We start from the raw sequence: 21,598 nt of genomic DNA, 5'->3' as shown, positions 1-21,598 counted from the left end.
GGTGAACAGTCAGCTGTTGTGGGTGTGTCAGTGTAACAAGTACGCTCGTCTCTCTGAATACACAACATGCACAAGTGATGTAATGTGGACACACAGCATATATGTGTATGTAGGATGTAATTGGCCACCTCCAGGAGTGGGCCCTAGCCCAACTAGGATAAGTGTAGATATCCTGTGTAGATATATGTGTGTGAGTCACAATCGGCTGTGCAGAACTAATGACGTCACAACATTGTAGGACATTGCTGTGAATGTTAGATTGATGGGAGAGGGGTCGCTAGCATTTGCTGGCCTAGGGTCACCGGCAGAATTGGAACATGTCGTTACTTCCCCTAGCCTTCCTGCTCCATTCATATCAAGGCATGGATTGGTCACAACTCCAAAGCATGCAATGTTGGTGTAAATCTGCACACTGACACCTTTTGAGTTCATGTCACAGTACAGTAACTTTAATGTAAACACTTTGGGTAATTACATTTGTAAATACATTAATGGCAGTTGTCATGGCTCATTGCCCCAGGAGTGATGTATGTATTAGCAGATTATGATTCATCTGATTGCTTAGTATGTGTGATGTACTTCTGTTGCTGTTACAAAGCAAGAAACTTCGATCTACTTCAAATTAAATTTACAGAGGCAATACCACTCATTCTACTTTTTCCAGTATAACACATAAATCTGATCATGAGTGTGCCGCTGGAAATATGTCTACACTTGAATTGATCTCGGACATGACAGTCATGATACAAGCCTCAAACTTTTCCGAGAACTTGTTCCATAAAAGGAATAACTCATGAATATTAATGACCCCATGACCTAGTTTGGCGATGTTCGTAGAAGTGAGTTCTGCTGTATTGTCATCGCATTTGTACATTCTAATCCAATTATAAGTCATAATACTTATTTTTAATAGACAAAATAACAGTAATGTGGTTTAGTTTACATTGTACATATTCTCAACAACAAGTGCGTTTAGTTTCGAATGATGCAGCAGTCTATGTCACAATTGTACCCAGAGCCTGCGCCTATGTACCAGAGGCCAGTGTCAGGAACAACACTTATGCCGCAGACTACTTGTGATACAGTGTGTCACTGGCATCTACCAGACGCCAGATGCGCGATGTGTCACAACGCATATGTCTTCGGTCGGCACCAATATCAAAGCTCATACGTGGACATCGTCACACAAGTCTTTTTCACCAGGCATTTCTTCGGAAACCTTCTGTTAAAGAAAGGGTTACACACCGTCTGCAGTAGTTGTTCACCTACGAGGAGGGCGCGTCACCATCATTCCGATTCTTCGGACTTACCAATCGGCAAGGATGGAGATTCTTCAGTTGAATGGAATATTCATCTTAGCTAAGCGCAAATGCCCCAGTTGGTAGCAGGCCGTCTCGTGTCACTAGCGCCGTCTCGTGTCACTAGCGCCCTCCCCCGGTAACAGGGTTGATAAGGATGATACCATATGGTCACATCCCACATTGATTCCGGTGGATCCTATGTTGAAGGATATGGTTAGAGCGTTGGACGAAAACTTCTCAAAATTTGCGCCGTCATTAAAGGCGCCAAGATTCAGGAAAGACTATTTTCCTAAACATGCCTTAGCTGTAGCAGATCAGGCACACATTTTTGATGAGGTTTTGCAGTGGATGACTGGTTCTTCGAGACCAACCAAGCTCAAAGTCCAAGACACCAGATTTGCATTGAATGAAACAGAAATCAGGCGCATATTAAAACCTTTGTCAGCACTGGCATCTTCAACCCGTGCGATGGATCAAGATTTAACAGGTCAAACCAAACCACTTAGACCATTTTCAGAATGTGTTTGACTTCCAACAAAGTTAGACCACTTGAGGAACCACCTCCAAGCTGCACTACGGAGATTTCAAGAATGGTCAGCTAGCATACTGTTCAATGACCAAGTCATGATCACTAATGCTAAGGTCCCCAATTACACTCAGGATGAGGGGCCTTGGAAACATGCGTCTCAGTTTTGCTCCCAGTGTTCACTCAGGTTGGGCAATTATAAGCCAAGACGCTCATCCTTCAAGGAGGGTCAGGACCACGTTTCCTTTCGAGGTAAAGAACGTGCAGAGGCAAACCACAAGGCTCATATCACTTCAGCTAGGCTTTACAACAAGACCTCATAGAGACAAAAGACAAATGTCTAAGCACTTGCGGACTGTGGTAAAAGTTTTCTGCATACAAAAGAGGTTTGATTTTTCCTCAAAATTCTGCAGCAGCTAGCCTCTTCTGTAAATTTTCCCACCAATTCTCCCGTACAGCGGTGTGTGTTCAATGTTGGCTAAACAATTCCATGGAGAGGTCTCGTTGTACTTGTTTCATGTGACGTCTGGAAGACAGCTTAAGACCTCTTTGACAGAATCGTCATATGCTGTCTGTACCCATCTGTCATACACAGGTCAGCGCCAGGCGTCTCACATTTCAGGGAGATGAATTTGCGCCTGCACCGGCCAAGTCACATGTCCTATACAGAACAGTTTACTTTGGACTGTCTGTTGTATGGAGCTCGTACCTCGCCTGAGGCACATTACAGGATTTGAGGTTAATGCGCAGGGTGATTAAAAAATCATGGGTCAGGAACTCTGACTGTGAACACCAGAATTAGGTCAACTAACCTAATGGGAGCAGTGCAGGGTCATTGTACCAGGTTGGTTGGCATGCTCACTGGTACGTAATGCTGCAACCTTTTGGTCAGACGCCTGTTGCTGTATATGAATGAGACCGACTCACAATCTTCACCAGACCACTGGTGTAAACATGCGCAATATCGAGGCACACATTGAGTATGAGGCTTCTCCCTTTATCATCACTTGATATAAGAACGGGAACATTTGTGTTTGGCGTACCTTGGCTATAGGTTGACTAGTGCTTTTATTTAGTTTACATGGAAGCTGGTAGTGGTTCACTTGCAAACACTATTTTTCGAGTCTTGTCCAGGAACGACACGACTAGAAGCTCTCTCCTAAAAGATTTTTCAACTTTCACAGAACTTGTAGACAATTTGCTACCCACTATTCAACTGCAACATACGTTCTTGTCAGTGGCAAGTCACCAAGACCTGTATGCAGATATCATTCTACGGTCTCAACAGAGGATATTCTCAACTTGTGGATGATAGAGTCAAACGTCTTAAGAGGCATCTCCTTTTTCGGGCTAGTCCCGAATTTACACCTGTTTGTAGACACTACCTTGCCGGGGTACTCATTTACAGGGCCAGGCAGCCTCAGGGCTGTGGTTCGGCACTCTAACAATCTAAAGTTCATTCTGGCCATCTCACATTGGCAGGAGCAGCTACAGTCCACCCAACTCACAATATCCACCGACAAAAGCATGGTGATGTGGTGCCTGCGCAATCAAGAGAAAACGGACTCGCTCGGTTCTCCAACAGACGCTCATTTTCTTTCTTCTAGTGGATCATCTGGGACTAAAATTCATAGTCCAGCACATCCCTTGGAACATCCTGACTCGCGCATTGGTGGCCGGCGAGGAGGTGGTTCGTTGACCTAAAAAAAAAAATTGCAGAAGACGATCCACTACCCCTCTTAGTGTAGTCCAACCTACTCATCCACCCTCATGGCAAACTACCTCAACCAACGCCAAGCAGTTTTCATCTGCACACTCTTTGAAAGACGTTACATGCCAAGGGCTAATCGGAGCAGGCAGCTAAGGACATTGTTTTGGCACATCGTCCCTCTCCCAAAGGCTTCAGAAACCTCAAAAAATGTTTAAGCTTGGGTGACAGGCATTAATGTGACAGGTGATATTCCATCAAGGTCACATGACAGCGGCAATGGTCCATGTAAAAAGTTGGATCTGAGAAACAACTTTTCACTTCATGCAAGACCATGGCTAGGCGCTGCCCTTTTATTGTTGTAAGGTAAGCAGTAAATGCATTTAGGAGTAATGCAGGATAAGTATACAAATGTAAAAAATATATAGATTTTACTAATTTTGTGTGATAGTCAAACTACAACAATATGACTTTTAACAAGTATGGCATTTATGATATATGTATCCATTCTCTGTCAACTAAGGTTCATTTCAAGGCATCACTGGTGGTAATATTATTGAGGTGGTTGAAAATAAGCACAGTGCTATTATAGCTTTTATGCCGACGTCAACTGCTCAGCAGCGCCAATCAATGCACCTAAAGGTGCTTTTGTTGCTTTATTTTCATAAGTGACACTTTTAAGATAAGTATGTGGGCCCTTCATTATGATTTAACATTATCAGTTTGCATAAAAACTTGGTTAAAAAAGTCAACTTTTGCATTTTCTTGCAATAGTACACCCAGATGTCAGGTAAAAGTCTGTCACAAAGGTAATTATAAGGAATTCAGTTTGAGGCTTTCAAATATGTGGTCGACTGATTGATGTAACACAGACTGCACGCTGTCTGGGTGATCACAAAATAAGGCAGGAAGTAATTGCAAGTTTAGTAAGTTTAGTTTTTGATCACCACATTGCATGCATAGTGGATGTAACATTGATTGGATACATTTATTTAGACGTAGATTGATGGCATACCGTATATGACCGCAGATAAGCTGACCCCGTAGATAAGCCGAGGTGCTAACTTGACCATTGAAATACGAGAGAAAATGATAAGACCCGCATGAAAGACGAAGTGAAAGGCAAAAAACACTGCGAAGTCGGACTGCAAGACATGTGCCGGTACTCGCAGATATTCAAAAATATAAGATGAAAAACGTTTTAATTATATTGAAAAAGTCATTATTATTTCTAATAAAGATTTAACAAACCAGTCATCCACTTTCATAATGTGGGAAGCTGTTTCTCGTGGGTTTTTTTAATCTCATAATGATCGTTATATGTTGCCATCAACAACAAGCACCATTTTGTGAATCGGTGTATATAGAATTATGAACCCGTGAGAAAATATATCAGCTAGAGCGAAGACTCGCAGTTTGAATTCAGCATCGAAAGCATGGCGTTTTCGTTTCAAACTCATGATGAGAATGTCAGTCAGTAAAAATATACCAACTTTTATAACCCCCTTTACACCACTATTGTATGTTAATCCAATTGAATTAAATAAACTATCATACTATGAACACATTGAATGACCGTCACTTACTCACAGGCTTCTCCAGTTTATTAAACTAATCTCTCGAAAACAAAGGAATTAAGCCACTACTCCCAACACGATTGCTAAGCACCCACAACTTGAAAATGTTTGTGTAAACAACATGACAATACCAATCGGCCCGTTATTATCAATGCTCATTTCCTTGTGTACCGTGTTGCTTTTTAAACAACAGGAAGCAATCACAGTGGTCACCGTTTGTGACGTCACAGGAAACAGCTGATCACATGTTTTTGCAAATGGCGACTGGAATAACTCGCCGATACAGTTGTTTATTTGCCTCTTTCAATAAAGGTAGACACTTGTTCACTATCAATTTATGAACTTTACAAAACGTACGTAATAGCTATTGGCGATTTCATCAGGGGATTATATATTATAGCTGTGAATTACATATATTGTTACATGTAAAGATTGTGGAGTTAACGAAGAACGATAAACTTTGAACATTCAATTGAAAACTTATTATTGGAAGTAGTAACATGAATAACATTTTTTTAATAATGACAACATTGGTGTATAATAATAACTTTATTGATAATTTATAACAATAATGGCTCTAGTCGTGGCAACTTCCAAACTTTCGGGAAGTTGTGATCTATCGGACCGTCATTCCGGCGATGTTTCTGACAGATCACGATCTGAAAAATACTATCATGAAAGTGTATCCCGTGGATAAGCCGACCCCTTTCTACAGAATCTTTTTTCTGGTCCTCAAAATTCGGCTTATACGCGGTCATATACGGTAGGTACCTCTGATTATTGCACTTGCACTTGCCATGGAGAATTAAGTTACTAATAAGGGCATGAATTAAGTGAGGTAAACAGGATATGAAATGGTAATGGAATGAAAATATTTTCAAGAGCCTGTTTCTAATTTCTTTGGTTCTAACTAAATGTAGATATTGAGTTTTGATAATTTACTCAGAAAAAAATTGCATTTTCATTGTAAGTATTAATGAATATATTGTATCTTATTTGGAAGCTAAAAATGAAAAAAAAATACACTTCTTCAAACCTGATACCCAGGTCCTTCTGTACATTGTGTGATGAGGGTGCCCACCAGCAGGTTAGCATGCAAGTCCAGCATTAGAAATTGGCACTAGTCCTATCGTACATGCCAAACTGCCCATTAGTTAAGGTATCCTAAGGACTAGTAGTAATTTGCCCTTTTTGAGGGTTGTGCTATGTGTCATTATAAGGACCAGTGGACTAAATATGTTAGTTTCTAACACTGTCAACACAAGGTACAAGGGCTGGTCAAAGGGTTTTAAGCCTGACTAAGTTTCAACTGTGAGCCGTAACAAAGTGAACTAGTCAATGTAGTACATTGTTTGAGTAGTTCATTGCTAGTGTATTTTGTCTATTGAGGCCGTTCGTACTGTTTGTAGTGACAGCCAGTCGAACGTGATAGGGGTCAAATGAACACAGAAATGGAAAAGAACGAGTACCGAACAGTCATCAAGTTTTTGACTTTAGAGAAAAGTACTACCGAAGAAATTCATGACCGCATGTCACAAGTGTATGGGGGATAAGTGCCCTATCTATTCCACTGTTAAACGTTGGGCAGCTATGTTTAAGGCTGGGAGAACAAGCCTTGATGATGACCCTAGGTCTGGACATCCCTCTGCTTCCATCAATGAAGATTCAATCAAGAAAATAGAAAAATTTATGCTGTCAGATAAGCGTATTACCATTGCTGAACTTGAGGAAGACGTAGGTCTAAGCCATGGATCCATTGAAACTATTATTCATGAACTTTTACAGATGAATAAGATATCTGTTCTTGAGGTGCCAAAGTTTCTAAATTCTGATCTTAAGGAGAAAAGAACTGACATTAGAGAAAATGTAGAGCTGATTAAGGAGGATTTCATCAAATTCAAAAAGAGATTAGTAACAGGTAATGAAACATGGGCCTACCACTTTGATCCCGAGTCAAAACATCAATCCATGGAATGGCACCATTCCATTTCCCCGGCACCAAAGAAATTCAAATCTTCAAGATCAGTGAAGAAAGTTATGGCCACTGTATTCTGGGATGAAAAGGGTGTCATCCCTGTTGATTACGTAGAAAGTCAAAAGACAATTACTGGTGCCTACTGTGCTGATTTGCTTCATAGCCTGAGAGATTCTATCAAGAAAAGTGGCAAGGAATGTTGACTGCTGAAGTTCTACTCCTTCATGACAATGCCCCTCCTCACACCTCTCGACTTGCAAAGGCTTCTGTGGGACAGTGTGGGTTGAAAGAGCTTCCTCACCCTCCATACTCACCAGACCTGGCACCAAAGATTTGCACCTGTTCCCTAAGCTGAAGGAACACCTTTGTGGGAAGCGCTGTGATGTCAACGGTGACCTCCAAGCTGCCATGAATGGGTTTTTCAGGGTGGTATTGAAAAGCTACACTATCTATATGAGAAGCGTATTGAAAAGCAGGGAGATTATGTTGAAAAATAAAATTCAAAACACTTTCACAATTATTTGTTTTGTTTGTTAGGCTTAGAACTTTTGACCAGCCCTCATAACTTAAGCCAAATGGTATCAAATAATACAATTTGGAAATATAATATTTGTGAGAAGTTGATAACAGAAAGTTGTGGCAGCACACGATTAAATGTTGCTAGTTTTTGTATGGCCCAAATGGGATGGCAAAGCCCAATATTTCTCCAGGCCTAAGGGCATTCATGCTTGATTTTAAACACTGTCTATTTATCTATGTCATATTTATCATATACTGAGATATGAGCAGATGAGAGATACTTCACTACTGCTTGTTATCAATCTCATTCATATCTATACAAGCAGGAAGCACTTCAACATTGCTGTATGACTACAATGATGGGAATGTGTTCATCATGTTATATCTTATTACACTTAGAGTTGGAAGTAACTGAGTTCATAGAAATCGTACATGCACTTGTGCAAATATCACTTCATGCACACCAGTGAAATGTTAACGTCATCTGGATATCATTATTTTTTTAATGTTATTGTGACTTAAGGTCGGAATAACATCACACTAGAAAAGACGTCATAGCTGAAGATAGTTGACAATCAACAATTGTGGTTTTCAGAGATTGTGGTACTGATCAGTACATTTATCTGAAAGGGGGGGGGCTAATAAAAGATGAAGAAATAACGAGAAATAAGTAAATTTTTACTTTTACATGTGCGTTGTACTGATCTGACGAAATGAATGTCAGAATTCTTGTACTTCCTGAGCGAGACAATGATTCTACCATGTGTCAACAATGCCGCCTGGATGATGTCAACTATATACTGGTGCTTGTGGACTCGCATGTGTGTCAAACTGATTTTACGAAACTTTTGTAAGAATTCATATTGCATGTATTAATAATAAGCATTGCCGAGTTTTGATTCAGTGGAGTTTTCAATTTACTCTTGTCAAAGGGGTACGCAAAGGACGTTATCTAGATTACCAGTTGTCAGACTGCTATTTTGTGGAAGCCTCAGTGACTGAGTGGGTTAGATCACAGACTTTGTGTGCTGGCGATTAGGTGCCTCACTCTGAAAGTGGATGGGACTCAACCCCCCAAAGTACTAGAATTTGTTCTTTCATAAGAAAGTGTAATCCCAAATATGATATTTGTTAACATTTGACCACTTTCTGAAAGGCATTGTATTCATAGAATTCCACCTGATTATCAGGATAATGTTTCAAGGTTTGTCAGCACCATCCCCCATGTTTATGGGTTCTGTCAAAGTGGTAAATGTTAAGATCTGCATTACATTTATCATGTTTATGCTAGGTTCTAGACGTGCTTCTGTGGGGACAGGTGGCCAGGTCATCTAAGGAGATATACTTTGTTGTGCAGAGTTGCATCCCTTAGGCGTGCGTGCTAGGATCCCAGTATCATGCTGATTGTTGGTTCAAATCCCAGATTCACACTGGTTATGGTCCTTGGTTTGTTAGCACCATACCCATCCTGCATCACTCTTTGCTTACCTCCAACATTAAGATGCCATGCCATGACATAAACCAAGCACTGACCAAAGTGGCATTAAAGCAGGTTAACTCACTTGCTCTCTCGTCCATCCAGCTGTTCTGCACTGTAAGTGTAACTGGTAAGTGGTTGTATGCATTTAGAATTGTTCAGAAGCCATTTCTTTATAGAAGTTGTCTGATCTACCATCATCAAACATGACTATAACTTGATTACAGTATGTCTTATTTAAAAATGAAAGCTCGTCTATAGTTTTTGACAAGCCACCATTTGTTTCAGACAACACCTACCACAATGCCGTTGACCAAGCGGCGTATCGAGCCGGTCAACGTGAGCCGTGTGAAGGTAGACAAGACAGTACGCAATGAGCTGGAGTGCGTCACCAACAACACCCTTGCCAACATTATACGTGAACTCAGCAGCCTTAGCAGGCATGCAGAGGACATGTTCACCGAGCTGTCCCACGAAGCAACAGTTGTGTTTGGGCGCTCTGTTCAGCTGCAGAAACGCATTGATCACCTGAGGGACAAAGTTACACAGCTCAATGCAACAGTGGAAGAAGGTCAGTCTTTCACAGCCTAGGATGCCTTCCATCACTGCACAAAATCAGCCTTGCATAAAAATGTCCACTAGCCTTGACTTTTCATGTGCTTATGTCTAGGCTTGTTTTACTGTAGATTATTGTCTTCAATGTATGGACCATAAACTACGCTCCTCAACTGAAAGAAATAAACTTGGTCTTCTGTCTAGAGTCTGCACATGTGAGATGGCTGAAGTTGATGACAAACCACTTCCAATAAAGAAATAGTAATTTCATGACAGCCACTACATTCATATGTCACAAAACAAAGAGAGTATAACTCACCTTTTCTGTTGTGAAATAGACACTTTGCATCTTTTTTTCGAAGTTTGCATAACAATCTGGTGAGTGTGTAAATTTGTCAACCTTCTGATGCTACCATGCATGTTTAAATATTGTGCATGAGATCCAGCAGAAATCACAGAGTGCCTGCTCCCTCTCATATAGACTCTCTGGTGTAAATGAACAAATTTGTTGTCAGTGTAGAGTTACTTCATGTAGTTTGATATTCTGTATCGACAGTGTCCTTGACTGACATCCACACCCGCAAGCCATTCAAGAGCACCATTGTGAAGGAGCAGCAGGTGATATCGCGGCTCACCATCCCCTTGGCCCTGAATGACAACTACAACCAGTGCGAATCTCCGCCGGCACTCGACAAGCTCAATGAGTTCAGGTGGGTAGTCAATGAACACAACTTACACCAGAGAATCTTCACTTGTTTCTTTGTTGGCAAGGCACATATTCCACTTGCTCGTGTATGTACAATGAGCTTGTTATCAGAATAAACTGATTATGATAGTAATAATAGTCATTCTTGAATGTGGGGGTAAGTAAGGCATTTTCGTCTTATGAGACGCAATTCGCTGTGCAGATTTGCGTTCCTTGGACACACCAGAAACCTATCATCGTGGGTTTGGATCCCGGTTCTCCCTGATTATGTTTTTAGCTTTGTCACCACAGTACATTTACCTCATGGGTTTCACTGAAATAGTAAATGTCTAAGACCTGCATCACATTTTGCCTTCCTCCCACAATAAGCTAACACGCTGTGCTACAACTGGAATACTGTTAAAAGCGGCATTTAATTCACTCTCTCTTGAATTGTTGTACACGTTGAAACATGCTGGAAGCATTAATTTCTAGCTGAGCTATTTCTTTTAAAGTCAGATTATTCTGTTGTATATTCTTGATTTTTAAATTCTTAGGTCTCTGCTACCATAATGCTTAAAACTGGAAAAATATCCACAACACTTTCAAAACTTACTTATTAAATATTATTAATACTAAATGTGTTTTATTAAAGCATTTCAGCAAGATTGCATTAATACATTTCTTATTGAGCAAAAGTATTGCAATAAACAGATGTATTGGTATTTTGTTATACTCGTAATGCTCTTGTTGATTGTCAGTGTATAAAGTCATGACTGTAAAGATAAAGAATATGCCAATAAATTGTTTTTTTGCAGTGGTTATTCATTTGATGTTTGATATCACAAGACTATATTCAAGATATTGATTGTCTGTTCTAAAATTAATTAACATTATAATCATATGTGAGGCAAACTTCAAACATCTTTTTGGATTTTTGAATGATACACCGAATTGCAGTCTCCCCTTAGCTGTTTGCCATCTCTGCTACTGCCAGTTCACCCCCCTATGTGTATGTTGTGTACAGGGAGGATGGTAAGGACTGCATGAAGTTTTACACAGACTCCACCTATTTCGTGGAGCTGTGGGTGCGGGAGATGGAAAAAGAGATGGAGGAGAAGAAATCAGAACTCAACAAAAAGAGGGACAAGAAGAAGGTAAGACCAGCTCACTTGTCAGTGTCATCTCTGTCACTGTGTCTGTGGAACCAGTTATGACTGTCATGGTTTATATTCAGATGTGCTCTGACTTGTACCACATATGTGAAGTTTCAAGAAATGTACTTTTGGTAACAGATATCCTTTCTTCTCGAAGCCTTGTTCCAAATCAATCCAAGTGCTACTCAGGCATTGGTTAAGATACACATAGAGCTAACATTATTCTGTGGAACAAGGCCCTTAAAGCAGATGTAATAATTTCTCCTGCAAGAATTTCTGAGGTTACATTCCCATGACCACCACCAACTCATTAGAAATGTCTGGGAGATAAAAGCAGTCAAAAGATACCAGTTTGGGTTAGTTTTATTTCTATCATTTACAATGTATTGGACAGTCCGACATAATCTCATGATTTGATTGATCTAAATTTAATCATGATCATGTTTTCCACAGAGACCCAAACAGGCTGATAAGAGGAAGCCTCGACAAATAGCTGATCCAAAGGCCAAATGGAATACCATGAAGTATGGTGAAGAGTTTAAGGAGGAACATGTAGCAGAAGCTGTCAAACGGGTATCAGAGCACCCAGAGGGACGACGCTTGGTGCATCAGAACAGCACTGGGTCCAGTCACTCGCCGCACAACCGCCCTGGCACACTACCGGTGGACCATGCCAGCCCCGGACACCATGGCCAGCCACATCATGGCCACCCTCAAAACCAAGATCCCAGGATACACAATCATGCTTCCAATGTTGCTAATGGACCATACCAGGCTGATCAGCAGCGCAATGAAGATCCGGCACAAACCCATGTACGTGGCTCCGGGATGCCACAGAACCAACAGTTCCAATACCAGCAGTATCAGATGTCACCTGGTCGGTCCTCCGCTGCTATGCTTGGAAGTCCACACTCTCGCCCATCACAGCCTCCCCCAGCCCCACCCCCACCAATGGACCAGCAAAGCCCATCGGACAGAAACAATCTGCCTCCACCCCCACCACCTCCCCTTGATCCAGCAGCCAGCCAAACTGCTACTCCGCCAATGCAGCGTCAGCCAATTATGTACAATCACCTGGATGGCTCTCCAGGGAGAGGCCGTGGCTCACAACGTAACTCTCCAGCAAGGCAACCTTCACTGTCATCATCTGCCACATCGAGTCCACACAGAGCAACACCAGAAGGGGTAGAACCACCACCTCCACCGCTCTCCCCTCCCATTAGTCAAACACCAGATACCCCCCCTAGCCACGATTCAATGCCGCCTCCACCTTCTCCCCCACCCCCACTGAACTTCTCTCAGACCCCATCACCGCCACCCCCTCCTCCCCCACCCCCATTAATGACCAATTCTCAGGGCCCACCCCCACCCCCTCCTCTGCCCCCAGCAGTGATGAATGGATCACTGAGGAGAGATCAGCTTGATGTGGCCTCTGTATCTTCTACTGGAAGCACAGTGACTAATGTATCAAACTCGGAGCCTCAGAAGCCCACAGTGGGACAAGAACGCAGTGATTTGCTGGCAGAAATAAGACTAGGAGATTGTAAGTTGACATTTTATTATAGCCTATTTATATACTGTACATGTTGGTATGCAGAAATCCTGATTCTTTCAGTCAGGATTTAAACTACAATACCAATTTAGATAAATAGTATCGATAATTTTTGTATGAAAAGACGAATGGTACTTACTAGAAAAATACTTGAATAGCATGGCTATGTAAATTTTGATATAGCAGATTTGTATGGTTTTGATGTGAAAGTGGTTGTGTTTGTACAAAAGGGTACAAGAAGTTGCGGCGTGTGGAGGAGCGCAGGGAGAAGCAGAAGAAGGTGGTACCAGCCGGCAGATTCGATGTTCAGGCTCTCATGGACAGGGCTGTGGAAATGCGGCGCAAAGTGATAGAAGACAGTGATAGCGGTGATGGTGATAGCGGTTCCGATGATGATGACTGGGACACAGATTGAGGACAAGCATAGTCCTAGACAACATGAACTTGGCTGGCCATTGTAAGCTTGTTCTTAAATAGCCTTTTTCTACATAGGGGAAAATGTTTCCAGATTTAAAGGCTAATGCACAGATATGTTCATGTGGAAGACATGTAAAGCATGATTTATTAATTTACCTAGGATAGCATGTTGATGATGTATTCACAATTTATCTCATCTTTAGTTGCTTGCGGATAAGAGGAAGTAGGAAAGGGGTTTTAAAATAATAATTGGAGATTTGTATTTCGAATGAATTAGATTAATGCAACGTGTACTTATTGGCCTGTTGCAATGAAATGTCTGGTAACCATGGTAACAGAGAGCTCTATTCCTCCTGTAATGAAGAAAGAGAGCTAATGAGGATGTTCAGCAAATCCCTCGCCCATGTAGGACAGTTGGCATGCCAGTTCAGTTGCAGCAAGATGCAAGAAATCTTCAGAATCTTCCATTTTTTTTCACTGTCAGGGAACGAAAGTCATCACTGCAAGTTACTCAGAATAATCATGTCACATGCCGGATATATGATCAGACACTTATTTGATGCAAGGGAAAGATCTGCTTAAATGTAGATGTTACATTTTCTGCTTGTATGCAGTTACTTTTCTAATGTATCTAAACTACAGCTGTGAGCCTACAGCGCTGACTCTATACACCGTGTAAACAGGCCTGTCAGCCCTGGGCAGGAGTGTTGGGTGAATCTATTGTACAGTGTATTGTTCATGTATCATATGTTCCATGTCTACAGGTGTGGCGTACTTAGTGTTGCATGTATCATAGTGCTCACAGCCGACGGAGGCTGACCCACGGGTGGGATGACATGTACATACATACATCAGTAGTGACAGCATAGTTCAGACATGTCCTGCTACTAGGGGACAACCACAGCATGCACTCCTCATAATATTCTGTACAAACCAGTATGTAAGATAACTGTTAATATTACCTGTCTGTCATCGTTGTGTCACAATGTCTTTCTGCTCTGTTTTGTGTTATATTTATGAGCTCTGTAAGTGCTATGACTTATCATTGGACAGACTCTAATCTGTTTTCAACAGGTCAGGTTTCCACTTGTTTTTTAAGCGACTGATAGAACAAAACACCTGTGCAGTGCCAGTAAACAGTGGTGAAAATATATGAATTGAATTTCTCCTTTGACACTGAAATACTTGATGACAGAGTTAAATGTATTTGGTCAATTTTAAAGAAGAGTCACTTTGTCAATGCCTAATCCCTCCTCAGAGAATATAGCTGCTGCCTCAGTCACAGTGGTGTTGTCAAAGTGCAAGCACTGACAGAACAGGTTCGTGTGAGCCAGTATGTCTCTGCTAAATTTTGTCTTTCTCAGTGTCCAAGTGTTACTTGGTAATTCACACTATGATATGTGAAAACTGACCTTGTTGATATTTCTTGTGATACTTTCTTTGTTCACTTTCTTGCTGTACATTTGTCATGGTAGTCAAGATGATATTTTACTGAGATTGCTGGTGACAGCTGCTTGCTGGGAGAGTTGTGTGTGAATGTTCTGTTGTCAACTTACTAAGATTCTTTATCAGTATTGATAGCCTGCTGTTTGCATCTGCGCTGGGAGATGAAAAATCTGATATTAGTGAAAGGAAATGTATGCTGAAAATACCAGTGAACATGGCCAGGAGCAAACCACCACCTCCTCCATTACGAAATCAAAATATATGGACAGAAGCAGGCATTCATGTGATGTTGTTATTGATGAAGAGTTACCCCCCTTTATGATCAAACCCAGCTTTGTACCTTTAAAATGTGGTTGACTATGGATAACTTTTGACAGACAGGTATGAAATGATATATCATAATGGTATAATAATTCTACGACGGTGTTAGGTTCCTAAAGGGGGGTAGCAAATGTATTAGTTTCTTTATTAGTAATGTTTGATTATTTTTTTCATTCAAAACCATCCTCTAGAGGGATCAATGTAACCATTTCTAGGACAGCAGTTTATGAATCTGTCTTGGCATTATGTACATTTGTATCATTCTCCCCCACTGTTAACGGTGTGCAATAATCAATGAATTCTTTCCCTGTATCATAAGTCATCAACCATTCATAGATTTCAGACAGATTTAGATTTTGTTTTGTTTCTTTTGTAAACTGTGAGATGAAAGCCTCTGTATTTACTGTGTTTACATTGTCTAGCTGTACTAAGGTTATTGGTAAGTGCTAGTCATATTATGGAAGATAAGAGATGCTTCACAATATATGCTCATATTAAGTCCTGTTTTGCCAGCATTTAGTTGGGACCATGTACTGATTCTGCCCCTTTGAAGACACACTGTAGTCTATTGATGCATTAGGATATCAGAATAGAGACCAGCATTTCTTCATCTTCGTTCAGCATTTCATAAAAAAAGGGAACAACAGTGGAAGTCATTGATGTCAGCAGTTGCACTACAGAGACAGTTTGTTGCAGGGCATACAGGTACAGATGAATCTTACTTGGGACACTATTTAATATCAGCTTTGTTTTTCTTAAGGTATCTCCAATAAAATTTTCTATGCACTAAATGAAATAAATTCTTGTATTGTCATACTCGCTGTGAATAGAGTTTATTTTAATGTTGAGATGGGAAAAGTGCTTGAAGTTTGTTCAGTGTCAAGTACAAGCTATGCCATTCTGAAACCAATATATCAGAGCAGAAAAGACCAATGCTTTTTGGAGTTAGTTTTGCAAGCAGCAGAATCGGAGAATAATTCTGTCCCACCATTAGAAAATGTGCTTCTAAATGAAAACGCTTGTCATGAAAAGTGTCATGAATTTGGCTCCCATTTTCAGTAAGAAACCTGAAGATATTTGACCTGAGTTGCCAGTTGGTATTGGCAGAATTATGTTTTCTTCTGCAATTAGTTTTTCCAGTTAAACCATGTGTACTGGTACTGAAAGAGCTGTTGTCGATATTGACCTGACAGGTGCTGGAAGTAATACAATGTGAGCACACAAACACCTGCAGTTTGCCCAGCACCTGATAACATAACAACACTTACATTTATGCATTTTTCAACCCTTCCGACCCCCCCCACCCCCACCCCCCCGATGGTGAGGTTGCATTTGCTTTCTTGGGTGAACATTTCAATGGTGATATATTTCCATAACAGTTTTTGCATGTCCAAACCAGAAAATGTTGCATTACAATTTGGTAGCTGCTCAGATCTGTTCCATGTGCACCTTAGCAGCTAATTTTAGCATGTTTTTTTATGTGAATTCTGTATCAAGACCTTTGCTAACATTTTGCCAATACTATTGCCAATAGGGTTGTTTTATATGATGCTGATAACAATTATGATATTTTCATGCATGTGATTTTAGAGCAGTTTTAAGGTATCCCAACAGTATCCCAAGTAACAGTGTGATATAGAATACAGAAGATCATTATTCAATGATGTTGCCGTCAAGTTGGGATGTATTACGAACATCTTAAGATCAACCAACATTTATTTTCTCTCTTATGTCCAAACAGAATGTGTTTATCAAAATCTTTTACTTCGGCTGCATTTTTGGAAAAAACCTTGTTATGATATAAATCATATTATTAAAGTTTACGCCTTTTTGTTTTCCTGTTATTTTATCCTTGGATTTTGTTCTCTTGTCCAATGTTTGTCTTCTAGTGGATAATGACAGCAGATTTACCCAGTGTATAATGTAGTTCCTGTGCCAACTTAGTTAAACTACCAGTTTTGTTTAGGCTGTGCATGAAGCACACACATATATCAGGGACATTATTGGTAACAGAATAAATCTCTTGTTGGCTTGCATAAGGACTGTTTCAAAGAAGTCCTCACGGGATTTACAGCCTGTGGATCTAACTATTGTTCGGGCCAAATGTTGTTGATAACATGTAGCTAGCTACAACAGCTACTGAATAAACCAGGGATATTTTTCTGATTGCATGAGATGACGCTTAGCTTCATTGTTATCAGAGGTGGGTCTTTGTAATGGGCACCTATAGTGTTTGCTGGGCCCAACATGAGGGACACTGACTTCTGAATCTATGCATTTTGAGAGAACAATGAAGATGGAGTGAATGACATTGATAAGTTGGTGGGCCAGAGGTGGCAAGACGACTGAGCTATTCCAAGGAGAGCTGATACATCTATTCCAGCAGTGTTGATGTTGAATGTTTTACATGGGTTGTACAACCATATTTGATATTGTGTGTGGCAGTTAGATAATGTGCTTCTGTTGATTTGTTACGTTTTCAGTAGGAGTAGTCCAACGTTATACATACCCAAAGCCCTGGCTTACCATGCTTTCTGAACATGTCCAAACCTTGTTAAAAGAAGTAGTACAAAATAGGATTTGCCTAGCCCAGGAAAACTTGCTCAACATTAGAAAACATGCTTAGGACTAGGAGAAAGGAGGACATAGGATTAGGGTACTATTTGCCTGACTGAAAATGTATCATTTTGAAAGTTGCATAAAAAAATGAAATATTGGTATGAAACTTATCAGACATGTTCAAATGGCTAATATCTAGCATTGGTTTCCTCTTTTTCACACTTGCAAGTTTTTTGCTTCTGACATGATCCAAGACAAGTGTGGCTAAGATGAGTCAAAAAGGCTGGGTTTTTTTCAAAGCTTCAAATGAAAATCTATGAGCTAATCTGTGACCCAAATTGAATTGGAAGTCAAAGACTTGCTCATGTTCAAATATTATAAAATCGCTTACTTGAGACAAACCTATAACATCAGCCTCTTGACACATTTATACTTACTTGTGCATTTGGTGTGGTGGTAAAACAGGCAGTTGTCAAAATGAACAAAGCCTAGTTCCCATTCATATCAACACATCTGATAATTATCAACCCTGAAATTATGCAGACCCTGTGGCCTAAAAGAGCCCGTATACCTTGTCCTTTTTTTAAAGTTTAATCTGAATCAAACATGTTGTTCAACACACTGTGTTTGCTGACTTCATGAAAGGGGATATTATTGCACCGACAGAAACACTATTTTCTAGAGAATTGGTAATTAAATCATTTGGAAAGACATCCTTTGCTGACTCTGTCTGTGTATAGAGAACGTCTCTGCACTTTGAGGCTCAGAGGGGCTTTGTGCAGGGAAAGATGCCCATCTACTAAAGTGTAACAGTATCTATAATAGCTACAAGAAAATATTTCCAGGGAGTTATGTACTGCTAATTAAGGGAATGTAAGAACACTGCTATAACTTCATCCTACAGTATTTGACCATGTGTGATCTCTACCTAGGCTGTCTTTTAGTCATGACAAAAGCAGTACAGGTAGATTAGGAACCAACTACATCATTAAGATAATTGGCTTACCAGTTACCAGTAACAAAACATTATTTTTCCTCGAAAAACTGAAAGTTTTCTTTTTTCTTTAGTTGATTTACCATGTTTCGGAGAGAGCTGCTTTGGTCCTCAACTGAAGTATGTCTGTTGAATCTGAATCCATTTAGGACTGCTTAAAGAAAATATGATGGGAGAATGGTAATGAAGTGTAGACCTGTGTACCAGTACCATTCTAGTTGCATGCATTGATATAATAAGTTACACAATATATACAGAAAAGATGTACAATTTATTACTTAATATATATGTAGATGTGTCTAAGCTTTAAAAATCCATTCTTACTACATTTTGGTGAAAACAGACAATGATAAAATGATGACGCATTCCAGTATTACTGCACCAAGAAGGACATTAATAATACTGTATTTTCCCTATTGGACGCCCGGGCGTCAATTAATTTCACGCAAGCTGATCTCCGGCATATGTTAGAGGCCTGCGTGTATTTGAGACCCAGTGTCTATTCTGTTCAATGCTGGCATAGTGGCAACTCACTACGTTACCCAAACCAAGATTGTAATGTAATACCAAGGGTACATTTGCAGGATGCAGTCATTGTTAATCCCTAACATGTCACAGTATTAGGGACCTGGCGTCCAATAGAGGACTGGTTTCTATATGTTGCACATAGCGTATGACCAGGTGTCAATTGGAGACTAGCGTGTATTAGAGTCCGGACTCTGATAGTGGAAATATGGTATCCCTTTTGTTTGTAAGAATAAAATACTTACAGATAAGTTAGGAAATGCTGATAGATAACGTGAATGTTAAGTCCATGTTTGTATAGCATTGGAAAACTTTCTATTTCATGCAGCATTCCAAAAATCAATTTGCCATCTTGACAATTATGCATGTGAAAAGATAGGTTATGTTTTTAAGGTAGATCAATATTTAATTTAAGAATATTTTTACTGACTTTCTCAAATAGCAGAGTCCTGATGATTCTTTGTGTGGACAAAGATTATTGTTAGCCGATGTGCTCGGAACCATGGGAACATCTAGACTAGTCTTCCAAAATTGGACTTACACACTGTATGCCTATCTTTTGTGCATGTCATATTATTTAAAATTTGTTTCAAAATTGTACATTGTATATCCTGAGATCCCTTAGTGGACAATACTGTATTCTAGACATGTTATTATTATGGACCATTAATTATGCTGACTTCAAACCAGTTACAGAGAATTAAAACTGTGAATGTAATCTTGTGGCTGTCGCATGAAATCTGCTCAAATTGTAAATTGACCTTTACCTCCTATTCCTGCTTCTGCTAGCTGTGTACATAGCCTGCTGTAAACCTAGCTGACCCCGCTTGACCCCTGACCTGACCTGACCTGACCTACATAACACCAGCACTATTGAAACTATGTCCATTTTTGCATGATTTGTCTTCAAAATGTCAGTTTATCTCTTACTTCAGACAGCTGTAGCATTTATCAGCAATAAAATGGACTGCTTTTTTTTATTCTGAAAATCTGTTGTTTCTTTTTTTATGTACAGAACTTGTAATTCATCCTTGTGCAACAGTTTACAATGATCCAACAGTTTACAATGATGAAATAGTTGAAAATATTGTTGGACATCTACTTTTAGTCAAGTTATGAAATGTGGCCATGTATAACTCATGAGAGTCTATTGAGCATGAATTTTGTTCAAACCCTACTGTTGCCTGATATTGAAACAATGTGTTCAGTGGTTGGCTGCAAAGATGTGGCATGTATTGCACGAGGAATATTCCACGTTGTACGATAAAATCTGAGTTCTCATTGGTCAGAGCAGTCACTTGTTTCCGTCTCAATAGAACTAGGCTGTAATTTCATTTATTGTTTGAATGTCGCAACCAAACCACAAACATCTATCTAAACAACAATTTATGTCGTGTCATCTTCGAAAATGCTGGACTAATGAAGCTGATGTTGTCAAGGAACCTGACTGGACAGCAGCCATATTAAAAAAACCAAGCAATTCCATCACACACTAAACATGGTGTAGCTGGTGCTTTCAGTAAGAAGAGCAGAAGGATGATGGTTCAATCCTGTGGCTGCGTCACACCAAAACATGTTATAAGATGGTACATGTTGTTCCCTACCTGGCATTACAGGGATAAAACACGGACTGGTCAGCTGTGGCATGGTAACTCATTGGGCTGGCAGCCACACCCACACACACACCCGTGCATACACGTCACATCGCTCCACAAAATATATAATCTTAAGTGCAACGTTAAACCCCATTTTATCTCTCAACTCTCAGGAAGAGAAGTAGGTGTGAACTTGAGGCCAACATAATGTGACCACTCTGACATAATGCTTACAATGACATCACTAGTATTCACAAGATTCACAAGAATCAGAAAATCTAATTCCACTACTGGTAAGCCAGGATAAGTTGAATTATGACCTGACAATTAACCCCGTATGACCAAGTATGTATTCAACCAAATGGAACGTACCATTGTGAAGAAAGGGGTGGCTGGCAACAAGTATAACAATGGCCATGTGCATGTCCTGTCTCAGCTAACAGCGAGTTCCAAGTTCAGTTGCAACAAATAGTATGTGCTGATGTGAAGTATCCAGTTACAGTGAATACATACAAATTGTGTAAAAATTGGAGAACAGCACACTGGTCGAAATTGTCAAGTTGGGATTTGATCACTAGATGATTCCCAACTTACTTGAGCTGATAAAACTATACTCAACAACAAAAGTACCTGTGACACGAATATTTTAGTGTATTTTTCAAACAAGTAAAGTTTGGTTTTCAATAATATAGTACATGTATGGAATCAA

The 21,598-nt window shown here is 40.1% G+C and overlaps 1 protein-coding gene across 1 annotated transcript in view; it reads left to right on the top strand.

Moving 5' to 3' along the window:
* The window catches only part of LOC139476068 (actin-binding protein WASF3-like), a 33,499-nt gene extending 13,216 nt beyond the window's left edge, over positions 1-20,283 (top strand). The window contains exons 2-6 of the mRNA XM_071259307.1: positions 9,372-9,654; positions 10,195-10,348; positions 11,351-11,480; positions 11,934-13,023; positions 13,263-20,283. Coding sequence (XP_071115408.1) covers positions 9,387-9,654; positions 10,195-10,348; positions 11,351-11,480; positions 11,934-13,023; positions 13,263-13,447 — 1,827 coding nt within the window. The 5' untranslated portion in view covers positions 9,372-9,386 and the 3' untranslated portion in view covers positions 13,448-20,283. The remainder of the gene's footprint in view (positions 1-9,371; positions 9,655-10,194; positions 10,349-11,350; positions 11,481-11,933; positions 13,024-13,262) is intronic.
* The last annotated feature ends 1,315 nt before the right edge of the window (positions 20,284-21,598 follow it).

This window comes from Haliotis cracherodii, unplaced genomic scaffold, assembly GCF_022045235.1.
Source record: "Haliotis cracherodii isolate W230 unplaced genomic scaffold, xgHalCrac1.p SCAF_3, whole genome shotgun sequence".
Lineage (NCBI taxonomy): Eukaryota > Metazoa > Mollusca > Gastropoda > Lepetellida > Haliotidae > Haliotis > Haliotis cracherodii.
This window is presented reverse-complemented; position numbering and strand designations above follow the sequence as displayed.